This window comes from Anabrus simplex, chromosome 1 (genome assembly GCF_040414725.1).
Source record: "Anabrus simplex isolate iqAnaSimp1 chromosome 1, ASM4041472v1, whole genome shotgun sequence".
Classification (NCBI taxonomy): Eukaryota; Metazoa; Arthropoda; class Insecta; order Orthoptera; family Tettigoniidae; genus Anabrus; species Anabrus simplex.
In genome coordinates this window covers 1,298,489,732-1,298,504,629 of record NC_090265.1, presented here as the reverse complement: position 1 = coordinate 1,298,504,629, position 14,898 = coordinate 1,298,489,732, and the positions used below count along the sequence as shown (strand labels likewise).

At 39.6% G+C, this 14,898-nt stretch overlaps 1 protein-coding gene across 1 annotated transcript in view; it reads right to left on the bottom strand.

The window, feature by feature from the left end:
- The window catches only part of rump (rumpelstiltskin), a 187,770-nt gene that overhangs the window by 157,044 nt on the left and 15,828 nt on the right, over positions 1 to 14,898 (bottom strand). Inside the window, exon 2 of the mRNA XM_067137703.2 lies at positions 3,851 to 4,119. Within this exon, the coding sequence (XP_066993804.1) occupies positions 3,851 to 4,119 (269 nt within the window). The remainder of the gene's footprint in view (positions 1 to 3,850; positions 4,120 to 14,898) is intronic.

The following is a 14,898-nucleotide window of genomic DNA, read 5'->3' as shown; positions in this document are numbered from 1 at the left end:
CTGTTTGGATTGCTCTTTTGTTTCTTCCTTTTCAAAATGAACCCATGTCTCGTCCCCTGTGACAATTTTGTTCAAAAAATCCGGTCCTTCATCATGGTAGCGCTGGAGAAATGCTAAAGCAGCGCCCATTCGCTGTGTTTTGTGACGGTCAGACACCATCTTCGGAAACCATCTCTCAAAGTTTGCGGTCCTGAAGTGTCTCACTCAGAGTTGTGTAGAGAGCTGACCTGGAAATTTCAGGAAACGAAGCACTCAACACAGAAACTGTGAACCGACGATTTTCTCGAATTACCTGATCCACACGCTGAACAAGATCATCGGTCGACACACGCTTCCTTCCCTGGCATCCTGCATCATGGACGTCTGTACGCCCTGCTGTAAAGTTCCTGCACCATTGTCGCACTTTGCTGTCGCTCATGCACGTTTCACCATACACACGACTTATTCGGCGATGAATTTCGGCTGCATTGCACCCCTCAGCCTGAAGAAATCTAATTACACCGCGCACTTCACACTTGGCGGGCGAAGCGATCGTTGTAGCCATGTTTACGAGCGCGCTGCACGTTCACTACTGACGGGACTGAGGTGAGGCGCATAACGGTCATTTCAGAGACGTTGCGCAACACATCTGTGCAGCAGTTCATCATATATTCGCGGGCGTTTAACTGTCACGACCGATCGGACCTTGAAAAAAAAAAAAAAAAAAAATAGCCCTCGTACAATTATTCTTTATTTCCGCAGGTTTAATGACCACTAACTTAAAATGGACACTGAAAAGAACCCGCTGAAAATTTGCAGGCAATACCTACCACATGCAATACAATACGATGATCCATCAGGAAATTATTCTTGTTGTCTATAAAACTTACTTTTACTCAGCATCAGATATAACCAGCAACCGCTACACGCGCGTCTCGCTTGCCGGGTTCGGCCAACTTCAGCAGCAGGCGAGACCAAATCGCGGACGTTGAAGGTCAACGAACGAGTTTATTGCGCAACGGTATGGCCATTCTGCCCTTGAGATTTTCGTGCACATGCCTCACAATTTCATCTTCGACTTCTTTAAAGCACCCTTGTTGCGGACCACTGAATGCATTTTTTGTACAGTACGCATTTTTTTCTTGCGGCTGCACAATTATTCTACATTTCCCAGAGTTAACTAAAAATTGGCATCATAATATCGACGAGAACACGTTGATAATTTGCCTGCAATACCTGTTCGACGTATCTTTACAATACGACTATCCATCACGAAAATGTTCCTGCTGTCTATAAAAATTTTACTAAGCGTCAGGTACGGTAGACGCGTTATAACTCTTCCACTGAATAGCCGTGGCCTTTCTGAGAATTCGAAGGCTCGCATATTTTGATGCCATTCTGCAGATTTGAGAAACGATTTTGTAGAGGCTAACAGAATGTCATTCTCTCTTCACTATTTCCAGAGATGCAGTGACATTACACACAGGCACCGTACAACCAGTTGTCGCAGCTAGCGATGTTTAATAAAGAGGTGGTCGTTTATTGTCAACGAGTTGTGTGTGTGCGCATGCGGGGGTGAAAAGAAATAGCGTGGTTACCGCAGTAGTTGCCAGTGGCATTCGTTACTGTTAGGCCGCGAATTCAAGACAACCCTTGATTTTTCGCATAAGATTCTGAGAGAAAAAAACCGTCGTCTTGAATTCGGAGAAATACAGTATCACTCCAGAGGCTTCTGTGGCAAACATTTCAGTTTTCTTCTTTAAACGGCGTCACCTAACCTAACATGTATCATATATTTGTATCACATGTATCACATATTTGAAACGCACGTAGAGAAATTATACCGTCCTCGCTAAAAATTTACATGTGAATAGACTTTCCGAAATTTAACCAGGCGCGAGAAAATATGAACTATCCTCTGAAATCAGTAATGTACTCTGCCATGTCTTGAGGTCTGTCACATTCTTACTTAATTTCAGTGCACGGTATAACATTAAAATTAAGCGATCGTTTACTTCAGCCTTTATTTTTAACGAGTTGACAACTGTTATCGGCCATGTTATTTACGCATTTATTACGAAAACGTGTTATCCTCCTTCATTTCGAATTTTCTTTAGAGAACAGCAGTCGAAGGTATTACTAATCGACTCCAATATCGCTTCCGAATGTCTACGAGAGAGCTCGCAAATGCACAGTGAGAAAACTATACTGTACCGAAGATGATCGACCGCATTTTGTGGCAAACGTTCCAGTTTTCTTCTTATACGTATGATGAAAACACGCACAAGCGCCAGTAGAGAAATTATAGTCTTCTTGCTATAAATTTACACGATAATAGCCTTTCCGTAATTTAACCAGACGCGAGAAAATATAAACTAACCCCTGAAATCAATTATGCACTCTGCCATATATCGAGGTGTATCCCATTCTTACTTAATTGCATCATTTTGCATTAAAATCAAGCGATCGTTTAGTCAGCCTGTATTTTTAACGAGGTAACAACCATTATCGGACACATTTACACATTTATTACGAATTATGTCCTCTTTCATTTTGAATTTTCGTTATGGAACAGCAGTCGACGGGTATTACTAATTGACTCGGACATCGCCTTCGAAAGTCGACGAGAGAACTCTCTAGTGGAAATAGCGAGGAACGATACCGAAGGTAATCGAACGCACGCAACAAATTCGCTGGGCTGCATAAATAGCGGCATCGGAAAAAATCGTGCACGCTTCATCACTCGTAATAACGGATGCATCAGTGATAGGGCTCTCGCTGTAACCGAAGGATAATACACAGTTTAATATAGGAATTGTGAAGGGACCGCAAAAAAAATTACCGTTATAACGGGATTCTTGTTATATGCAGTACTCGATATGGCGGACTTCTACTGTACATCCATCATAACAATATGATAATATGAATAATGCTAAGTAGATGTATTTTTTTCATAATAATTTTTCTCTTTAAGATGTTAAAAATAATGAATGCATACAAAGGAGCATGAGAACCGATTATAAACTGGGCACGCAACAGCATTGCAAGCGTTCAATTATATCACCGAGCCTGTAATTTTGTTCACAAAAAAAAATGAGCGAGGAAAGTGAAAATCCTTAGTTTCAAAAAGCTCAAGCATGAAAGCTCATGCATAAACTTAGCCTATGACTGCTTCTGAGAGTCAGGCGCTAGAACTAACTTCAAATTGGTCCTTGTTTGCCCTGAAGTAAATTCCCCAAGCGCTTTCTGGAGACTTCCAAGAATTCTCCTTGTTTTATTGGGAAACGAAGAAGTAATTGCATCGACCACACCAGCTAGAATATAACGCAAAGGAAAGACTGTCAAAAGGCATTAAATACATACAGACACAATCAAACCTGGGTTGTCCCGGCACTAAAAGCCATATGACATTTCACTGCTAAAAAGAGCCTTAAACGAATTTTTATCTTAAAAACCTGTGTTTCCGTATACAGGAATAAAATAGAATAAATCTCTTCCCCAGTCACAAGAGTATCAAAGCAACAAGATTTAGAAAAGTTGCTTCTCGAGTGGATTATTTCATATCAATACATATTGTTGGGCTGTGAAACAAATCATCTGAATTTAATTGTTTATGGGAAATGACTTGATGTATAGGAGTGATCTGGATTACAAGGACACTGACAGAAATTATCCTTCCAATCCAAAGATACTGTAATCAGTTTACTGATGTAAACAGACGTCTGACAATCAGTTCTTCTCTGTAACTTTGACAAACTTCTCTCTCCCTTACTAACAGTATACATAAACAAAATACCATGACTATGATAATATCAAAGAGAATACTGCCAGTACTAACACACAGCTACAGCCACTATCAATTAGAATTTACCTTCAGTTCGAAACAGATCCTTCAATTCCTGCCAACGATACTCGTATGCAATGTTGGACACAAATATACGTCTCTCTGAAGCACCACCCTTCCTGCCACCACGATCTCTCTCACGGCTCAGACTGGTACTACGTGGACCAAAGCGGCTGGGTCTATCACCTCTTCGTTGACGATCACGATCTCTCTCACGACCACGATCTTTGTTTCCACCACTCACATTGGAATCATCATCCTCATTAGTTCTCTCAGGATTAGAATTTAATGGAGACCTAGAATGAAATGAAAATAAAAGACAAATGAGTGTTAATTCTACAGATGGCCAGTCAAATCGAACAAAATTTTACAACTACAATACAGGATTTTAAGAAAATCAATCTATAATGCAAAAATGCAAACTTTCAGAATTTCAGGGGCCAGTTTCATCAACCACAGTTATAAATCCAATAACAGAGTTAGTTAACACCTTGTTAAGATTTAGTGTAGGCCTATGGAAATCTTGTTTCACAGAACATAAGCTCGTTAACTAACATAACGTCAAATATCAAGTCAGCAGTGTGTAGCATTACCATACCTGCCAACGTTGATTGATGTTTGTTGTTTAAAGGAGCCTAACATCGAGATCATCGGTCCCTAATGGTACAAAATGAGACTAAATGAAATGACAAATTAAAAGTCCAAAATCCTCCACTGACCAGAATTCAAAGCATGAGGACGAAGAATGAATGAATGGATATGAATTTAAAACGATCAGTGGATCTGACCCACAATGCCTCACATGCACAGAAGCTGGCACAAGAACAATAGTATTACTGACCAAGGGACCGCTTCTGTAGCACGATGCTGAATCGATTATGCTTATAGTCAAAACACGTCCAAAATCCAGGTCATCCATCGGCCTCTCATAATGGTATTTATCGCAAGGAAAGTAGAAGCATGCTATTTGTCATGTTGCGGTACTAATCAAGATTAGCGTAGACTCGTGGTATTCCACACATTATGGTACTTTTCACAGGTAGTGTAATGCGCACACGTAACACAGACCTATGGTGTTTCGCACATTGCGGCACTATTTACAAGCAATGCAAAACTATAAAGGCAACACAAACCTACGGCGTTCTGCACGTAAATGGACTAACCACAGGGACTCTCACTATCCCATGGTATTCCTCACAGTGGGAACTGAGCATAGGTAAGGCAGAACCATGGTGTCGCTCATATAGGGGTACGAATCACACGTACCGTAGGACCCACACACTGTCGCTACTAATCACAAACCTATTGCGTACCTAACATAGTGGTACTACGCACAAGTAAATGCAACCCATGGTGTTCCCTGCACGATTGTACTAATTACAAGTAGTCTCATAGTTCCAATTTGATCATCCCTTGGTCGCCCCTTATGACAGGCAGGGGATACTGTGGGTGTATTCTTCATTTGCAAACCCCACCCACAGGGGGTATAAAAGAGAAAAAAATAGTGATCCGTCACTTCGACAAATGAAGTAACGGACAAAGAAAGGCAAGGGGCACGAAGGGCGTGAAAATGAAAGACTCCCTAGGCCTCGAATGTTACTTGTAATTTTCTCTAATACAGTCGGGGTCGGAAAAGTAAGAGTTTAGCAAGGGTGGTCGGACAGGATAAATGAAAATGAGGAGCCTGGCACAAGTAAGCGTTTGTCTAAACACTTTCGGGTGTGATCTCTTTACTCACTGAAGTTGTTTGCATTAATTTTTTAATTTACACAGAAAAGCGCACAATGTGCAGGGGTATAAACTTAATCATTACAAAGTTTTGTCAGAGAACACTGTCTCTTCGGGCACTCCAGTGCGTGGTAACGACCACAGAACTTCTCACACCATCGACATACACAGAAATGGTTCGGATCGTGAAATCTAGGTACAACACATGCCTTGTGATGGAAGCCCTGGACAGCTGCACGGGTCACTGTATGTCTGAGGTCGAAGCAACTCTGACACCAATTGACTGTTGTCATTGCATCCGTTGTATAGAAATTACTCCAAATGTTTGTCTTCATGTAAGAGCTCTTGATATGCCTTTGTTGATTGTAGAGTCATTGTATGTCGCAAGTGCTCAATGAAGAAAGGTTCTTGGGTCAGTTCATACAAGTCTATCTCTTTTAGATCTTTCTTTTTCAGGAAGGTCCAAATTGTTTCAATGCCGTAAGTGACAGTTGGAGTAACTTTGAGGTGGAAGAGTTTCAAGGCCGTTTTGATTGACAGTTGACTAAGGTGATCTATGTCATTTATTGCTATGATTGCAGCCAGAGTCCTTTCCTTTATGTGAGCTGTAAATGTGGTTCCAGTTGTCTGAAAAGTAATTCCGAGATACTTGAATGTATTAACAATCCTTAAAGGTGAACCTTCGTAGCGTATTATGTCTGATGCTGCTCTTCTTCCTCCCCTTCTAAAAACCATGACTACTGTCTTCTGATCATTAATTTCTAAATTGTTTTTTGACCAATTTGTCAGATTGGTGACTGCTTTTTTGAAGTTCATCTCAATATGGCGATACAATTACCATGTCATCAGCGTATAGATAAATTTATGCACGAATCGTGGCAATTACTTCTGTAACATCACGTGTTATTACATTAAAAAGAAGTGGACTCAGAGGATCCCCTTGAAGGACCCCACCGTCTGAAGGATTGGTTTTGACTGTGCTAAATCATCGCATATTCTCACATAGTTTTCTGAGAATATATTTTTAATAAGCTTTGTGTAGCAGCTTTTCCCTGTTAACTCTTCCAGTTTCCGAAGGATCAGGCTCCTGCTTGTGGAGTCAAAAGCTTTGCAGAAATCTACAAACACTGCATAGAGCTTTCCTTTCTGCAACCTGAGTGCTTCTTGTATATCTTCAAGCAAGCAATTGATTGCCTGGATTGTTGATCTGCCTCTTCTAAATCCAAACTGTTCTTCTGGTATTTTTTCATCTACTATATCCCTCAATCTATTTGTCACTGTTTTTGTAAGAACCTTCAATAATGTGCACTCAAGAGCGATTCCACGGTAGGTGTTCGGATCACTCACATCTCCTTTACCCTTGTACATCACTTTTAAAGTTGATGATGATTGTTGTTTTAAGGGGCCTAACATCTAGGAATGAGACGAAATGCAATGACAAAATAAAAATCCAAAATCCTCCACTGACCAGAATTCGAAGCGTGAGAACGAAAAAGGAACAGATGGATATGAAGTTAAAACAATCAGTGGAGCCGACCCGCAATGCCTCAGTCTCAGAAACTGACTGAGAACAATAGTAATACTGACCAAGGGACTGCTTCTAGAGCTCAGTACTGAATCAATGATGCTTGCAAGCTAAAGGGGTCCAAAATATAGGTTAACGGCCACTCATAATGGTACTTATCGCTTGAAAATAGAACCATGGTATGTGACATAGTGCGGTACTAATCAAAAGTATCGTAGACTCGCAGTATTCCACACATTATGGTACTACTCACAGGTAATGAAATTCGCACAGGTAATATAGACGTATGTGGTTTCACACATAGCGGCGCCATTTACAGGCAACGCAAACCTATGGTTTTCATCACGTGTGTACTAACCACAGGGACTCGTACTATCACGTGGTGTTCCTTATACAGTGGGTACTAATCATAGGCAAGCCAGAACCCTGGTGTCTCATATAGTGCTACTAATCACAGGTACCGTAAAAGCCTGACCGTACAGTGCTCCTGATTGCTACTAATCACAAACCTATTTGGTACCTAATGTAGTAATACGCGCAATGGTACTAATCACAAGTAGTTTCATAGTTCTAATCCAATCATCTCCTGGTCGCCCCTTTTGTCGCCTCTTACGACAGGCAGGGGATACCCTGGGTGTATTCTTTGTCTGCTTCCCCCACGCATAGGGGGTACTTTTAAAGTTGACTCCCGCCATTTGTCTGGTACCCTTCCTTGTTTGAGACATTGATTCATAAGTTCCGTGACAGGTTCTTTTAGGGTTGCCGAAATGTCTTTGATATGTTCATAGAGTATGTTATCTGGACCTCCTGCTCTCCTAGTCTTACTCTCACAGACGACTTCTAATTCGTCAACTGAATAATTCAATTGTTGCTGTATCCCAGTCACTATCATCAGTCAAGTCTCGGGGTTTCCTTTGCTTGTAGTAGTTTAGTGAAATGATCTTCCCAGATTTCTAGTGGGATCTGCCTCATATATTTTGGTTTTGTCTGCCTCAGGATTGAAAATGGTTCCTCATCTGCTTTCTTGATCATATTTTCTTCTGACGTTTTCTGTAATTTTTCCTTTGCATCTTTAATTATTGCTTTATAGTGTTTCCTTCTTTTGGAATATTCTGCAAGTGTTTCTGGTGTTTGAAATTCCAGGGCTTTATGAAGGGCATCTAACACTTCTCTCCAGGATTTGTAGCAGATATGTTTAAACCATGGTTTAGACTTCTTTTCTTTGTTATCTCGTGGAACTAACGTTTGCTTAATTATATCTCCCATGTGTTGAAGGGACCCATTTAACTTATCACTATGTATTTCATTCAAGACCATTGGTACTAATACAGAACAGGCCTCTATAATCCTCATCGATTTTCCGCATCGGCAGCTTCTTGTGGTTGGTTTTGATTAACTAATCGAAGTTTTCTGTTTCTACTGGTAGGTGTTTCCTCATTGTTACAGTAAAACCTTGTTAATTCGAAGTCGTCGGACTTCGAATTATGTGATTTCGAATTAACCGCCAATTCGCAATTCAGATCTACTAACCCTTGCCGCGTTACGAAATATTCTAAGGCCCGTTACTGCATGCATTTAACCTTAATTCACAGTTTATACCTTTCAAATTCCATGAAAAAAGAACTATTTCCAAAATGTATCGAAAAATGTGCATTTGCAGCATTCAAATAATGCACTTACATATCTTACTGGCAAATATAACCTCACGCAACGAAAAAAAAGCACGATTCAAAGACGAGGAGAAATCTATGCTGGCTCCCATGTGCAAGTGCTTTATTCATTGGAGTACTATACTGTATGCATTTTAGATGCCTTGTATTTACACAGAAAGGTCCCGATGCCCTTAAAATCAAACCTTCCTATGACTATCCTTGTACGATTTCCTGCCATGGCACTTCTCTCGGATTTCAGAAATGTAAACACTTGCCGCGTCACAAAGTATTCTAAGACCCTTTAATACATGCAATCACCTCGATTCACAGTTTAAACCTTTCCAATGCCATGTAAAAACTATTTCCGAAATGTATCCAACAAGGTGCATTTACAATGTTCAAATAATGCACTTGGATAAATCACTGACGAACATAACCTCACGCAACGAAAGAAAAAAAATCACACAATTCAAAGACGAGGATAAATGTCGGTTCCCCTGTGCAAATGCTTTATTTTTTGGATATCTGTACTGTTTGCATTTTTAGATGCTTTGTACTGAGATGAAAGTGCCCGACGGCCTTAAAACATTGTAGCTTATCGAACTTTTCCATGACTGGGGGATAAAGTTTCTCGCTTCCATGTGCACTGCAATTGCAACGCACTACTATGACCCCCATCCCCGACCCTTGTACGATTCCCGGGTGGCACTTTCTCCTTTAAAACCATAAGACCATTTGGGCTCGCATTAAAATAAAGCAATGCAGTTTCATCGGCAATGACAGTATTGTTCGGTGTCTACGAATTTATTATATAAGCCACGCTTTTTCGTCAACTGTCGGCATGCCAGTGTTCGCGCATTCTGTTTTCCCGCACCCTGCCTGTTGCATGATGTAACGACGTTCCTTAAAAGGTTGAATACAAAAGAATTCCGATTTCATTCAACTTGGCAATCATGAAGCGCACTGTAGACCCACCGAAGTGAGTGTAAGTGCGGAAAGCTACCCCTCCACGTTCCGGAACACGCATTCTATTATGACGCGGATAAATTTTGAGTTGAAATTACTCTGTAACATACTATTGTTTTAAAATGTAAAGGCAGTTTCGAATTAAAAGTCTGAATTTCGGTAATGGGGCCGACAATGTACTTCGTATTTCGAATTAAACAATTTAAATAACATGCAAAACTGTATCTCATGTTTCCGGGAACGAAAGCTTCTTCGAATTACGTGCGATTTTGAATTAACCGATTTCGAATTATCGAGGTTCTACTGTATTTCTTTTAGTACAGATAGCCTCACTTCCTTGGGACCTATCTTATTGCTGAATATAAGATCAATAGTGCTGCTTCCATTTGGGCCTATGTATGTCTTCTCATTTTTCTTGTTCAGTAACGAAAATCCCTCTGTCTCCAGGTAATTTACTACCACCTCCGCTTTTTTGTTTGCAACGTCTATACGGCAGTTTAGGTCCCCAGCAATTATAAGATGATCTGCATTTCCCAATTTAGAGATACCTAACATCAGTTCATTTATAATGTCGTGTTCTTTCCATTCAGGTTGAAAATAGGCGCACATCACGGATAAGGATGCTGTTTTCATCATGAAAATATGTCTGTCTTATGCACTAAACTGAAAGGTGACATTCTAGCTGATAACAGACATGCTAGCCCTCCCTTTGGTCTCCCAGACTCACCTCGAGTTGCTAAACACGTGGATTGCATATTTATTATTTATATGAATTTCTTTCAATGAGAATGTTTCTGTAAGCACCACTATAACATATTCAGAGAATTTATTGCAAGATAATGCACCAAGTACACTTGCCAACCCTTCTATGTTCCATATTAAACATTTAATATCAGTTCCTATGTTACGTGTCTCTGATCGCGGGGTTCCTTATTGTAGTTTCATCATGTTTATTATTCCTAGTTAAATCTATAGGGGCGAAAAGTCACACTTTCTGGCCAGAAGTCTTCTTTGTCAACCTTTCCCTTATCTTAATACAGAATACCTATGCTAAAGGCCTTTGTGAATGTGGATCTAGAGTTCAGGAGTGTACATTCTTTGACATCTGATATTCCGTTTTCTTTTTAAGTACGCTATTAGCTCCACTTCCGTTTCAGAAGTGTTCAATCTTCCAACATAAAACCACACGAGACGTTCTGCTGAACATAGTTTTCCCCCTTCTTTCTTTGTTCCTGTACCGTGTCTTCTTACCCTAGACTGTCGACGCTCTGTGACAGCCTCGTTTCTTCTCTCATGCTGTCGATGCTCTGTGTCAGCCTCGTTTCTTCTCTCATACTGTCGACGCTCTGTGTCAGCCTCGTTATTTCTCTGATGTGTCACAGGTTTGTATTCTCTGTTTTGGGCGGAGTCTTCTGTATACTGTACTCGGCCAGATTATTTATTACTGCTTGGATAACTGAAATTTTGCTCTATGAGTTTCTGGCTCTCTGCTCGTATGCGCTTCTGGGTCTGTGTCGCAGTTGATTTTGTAGGTTTGTAGCAGTTTTGTGGAGGTTATATTCGCGTAAGATATTTCCTTTCAGTTGTTTGCCAGGTATTCGGATTGTTGTAGCTGTGCTTCAAGAATAAGTGACATGTTTTTCAATAGAACGTCACTCATTTCCTCCAATTTTTCTTAAAGAATTTTGCAGGATCTCATTTTCTAACACAATCTGCTTCATGTCTTGATCCTCCGGTGGGGACGTATTTACTCCGTAATTGTCGAGTTGATTTCTACATTTATTACACATCCATAGGAGGTTGCCATTTTTTACCTCAAATGAATTATATTCTGTTGTCAGTTGTGTACATTCTTTATGGAACCATTTACTTGAATTCCCATCACAGCCGATGGCATTACCTTCATTGTCGAAGTTTCCACTGCATTTCCCACAGCGCATGGTGATATTTCCATTTGATTCAGTGTTGTTTGTAGCCATGGTATCTGTTTGATTGAAGCTTCTTTGATGTTATTAAATGTTATTCTATGGAGTTTGCTACTCACAATGAACTTATATCACTTACAGATATTTAGCGAACCTACGTCAAAACGGCAATGATCTTTTATCACTTGTAAACTCTTGGTGAACCTACATGAAGATGGCGCCGAGGATTCTCACCACGTTTGATGATTATAGCACACGTAATTCGTAAAATGCACTGTACATTCAACGATTTCTCTCACTAGCTATACGTCAACACTTATTAAAATACATTTCAAATTGCATTATTATATATCGCACTTCCTATAATGCACTAATCATTACCTTTTACGCAGAGCTACACTTTGTGAAATCATGCAGTCACTACTCAATGCAACAAAACTGCATTAATTAGCTGTCGTTTTCTTCATATTGCTCATTCGTTTTATGCCATGACTCATTCATTAACCCTCTTTTTCTTCTGAACACTGCTGCCTCTCCAGTTCCATTTAAGAATCTGCTTGCAGAGGGATAACAGAGAGCACAAACATACTGACAGCATATTTATAAAAAATCAGCTAAAGCAAGCACAAAATAAATATAATACAAGTACACTACAGTATTCAGGTGCAATTTTCAGCATTTTCAAACCTAAAATTATCTCAGACAGTCACTTTTTGTCTGTAATAGTGCATTGTGTGAAACTTCCCAAAACACTCGCCGGGATGTAATCCAGGCTTTTTTCTGCAGGTATTGCTGAAAAAACCACTCTCGCATCGTAATTTAGGCTTACTGTTCATTGCCATATTCAGGATTACGCCTAAAAATGCTTTGAATTCAGGAAAAGTAACATCCATCCACGACCCCCTAATAGACTCACGTATGAGGGGCGTAATCTTTTGAATGTTACCGGTTAGTCTCGCACACAATTTCCGACAATAACTCGTCAGTCAAAGGTAATAATTGGAAAAGGTCAAGGTCATTCAACCATGCGGTTGTTTATAACCTGACGTACCTGTGAATGAGCTTTTGAAATCCAAGTCAGTGTCGCGGTATTTCCTCCCTCCATCCATCCATCCGAAGAGGTACCAGCATTACCATTCATCATAATTTTCTCATTATCGGAATTTTTATCACTCAACTCACCAACACAATCTCATTCCGCAATATCTTTCTCACCATTTAGTTGAGAATCACTCCAACTATCACTGAAATCAAAGTTACTTTCACCTAAAAGTCTGGCAACTTCTTTCTCACGCTGCTCGAACGACACCATGTTTGCTAAGCAATGTTTGTTTACAAACTCACATGGTCTGTAAAGAATCTGCACAAAGCCTGATTTCAAAGAGATTATAGCTATACATGGCTTCAAATTTTCGTCGAAGGTTTGCAGTACCTTACTGTACCTGTAATTCATGCACGCGTAACCGACAAAGGAGTTATAGTAAATATGTTGGAAGATAGTCCGCCTAGTCAATACTATTCATTTATTTACCTTTCACCTTAACATCTAGTATATGTTTCGAGAATATTATGCATTCTCTTCCTCAGCTAGTGGATTAAAATTCAGTATACAATAAGACCTGACTAAAATACGGGGGCCCCCATTAAAATTCAAAACAATGAGTATGACAATGTGACACTTAAAAATTTTGGATAGTACAAACATAGAATTAAAATCCCATTTTGTCAAGTACAAATTAAAAACACAATATAGTCTAATTAATGTCTAATTAAATACGTCTTGTGATGATATGAATTCACAGTGTCCTTGAAGTTGCCTTGCGTAGTTCAAAAATGTCGAGTTAAGGATGAATGAAATTGCATTAAAACTTGAAGTCCTGCCAATATCCACCGTTAATGGGTGTTAAAATGATGTCTATTTAAATTAAAATATTGGACACAGCGTCGTATAATGATGTGAAATTACGGTGTCCTAGGAATTATAATACTATCTTGCGTAGTTCAATTGGATTTGTACAAAAATAAATGAAGTTGCGTTAAAACTTGGAGTCCTGCCATTATCTTCTGTTGATAGATGTATTATGCAGCCAGGTTGAAAATAGGTTAAAATGGTCTATAAAAAGGAAATGAATTAAAAATTAACAAAAGGCTCCGACATGAACAAATGAGAATACAACGGGGTAAAAATATTAAACCTTACCAGTGTGATGATGTAAATATTACGTGTGGCATGCATGTGTAAGTCAATACGGATCCAATCCCGACCATCATGGTCAAGATTATTAATAAAGGAGTTATATACGGAAGAACGTCATGTCAGGCATTGCCCGACATAGGACCTATGCGGGATATTCTCGTTGTCGGTCATGGCCCGCCGCGTGAGTGCTAAGGGTTAAATGATATATTTATTGGTCCAGGGATCATGTATTTTCCTTTCAACAAAAAAGTAATATATTTGTTGGTCCAGGGGTCATGCTATTTTGCTGTTTGAACTGCCCGCGTTAGTCATATGGACAAAGATAATGAGAATTCAGAGACATAGCACTCCCATTCATCGGTGTTAGCCCTGGACCTCAAAAAAGAAACAAAAGACGGCATAAGCAGTGGAATACAACATAAGGGAGTCCTGTCTACAGCCCATAAGTACGTATACATACTTCTCTAGATATTTCTCTAGTAACAACCGTATATCTTTATTTACTCCAGATTTTTCACTTCTACATAACCCTTTAAATGTCTGGAAGTACTCTATTGGATTTATTCATAATCTACAATAGATATATAGCGTATGAAAATGTCCGAGAACAAATATCTCGATATCTACCAAAACATCAAAAGGAACCTAGATACTGAACATCACATAAAAGTATAAAAAACACAAACACTTCATTAAAACATGTCAAATCACACGAAGTACTAAACCATTAAATGAACAAGACGCCAATCTTGTAAACAAAGAATATGCACATCGTAAAAAAACACACATGGAACGAATGTAATTCTTGCTTTTTACAATGGGCTTCACCAACAGCGGTATACCCAGCCACTGAAACAAATATAATTAGTCCAACGAATACAGGAAACTGCGAAGCACAAAGTTATAACACAAAAACTCTCTAACACTTCATTAAAATATGTCAACCTTAAAAGGCCAAAACATTCAAGGAACGCCAATTTCACGAAGAACACCACTCACGTGGTCAAAGAATATGGGTTAAACCACAAGTGAAAGGAGCGGAACAAAGAATTTGCGGAGCAGAGCCCGTCGACACCGAAGAT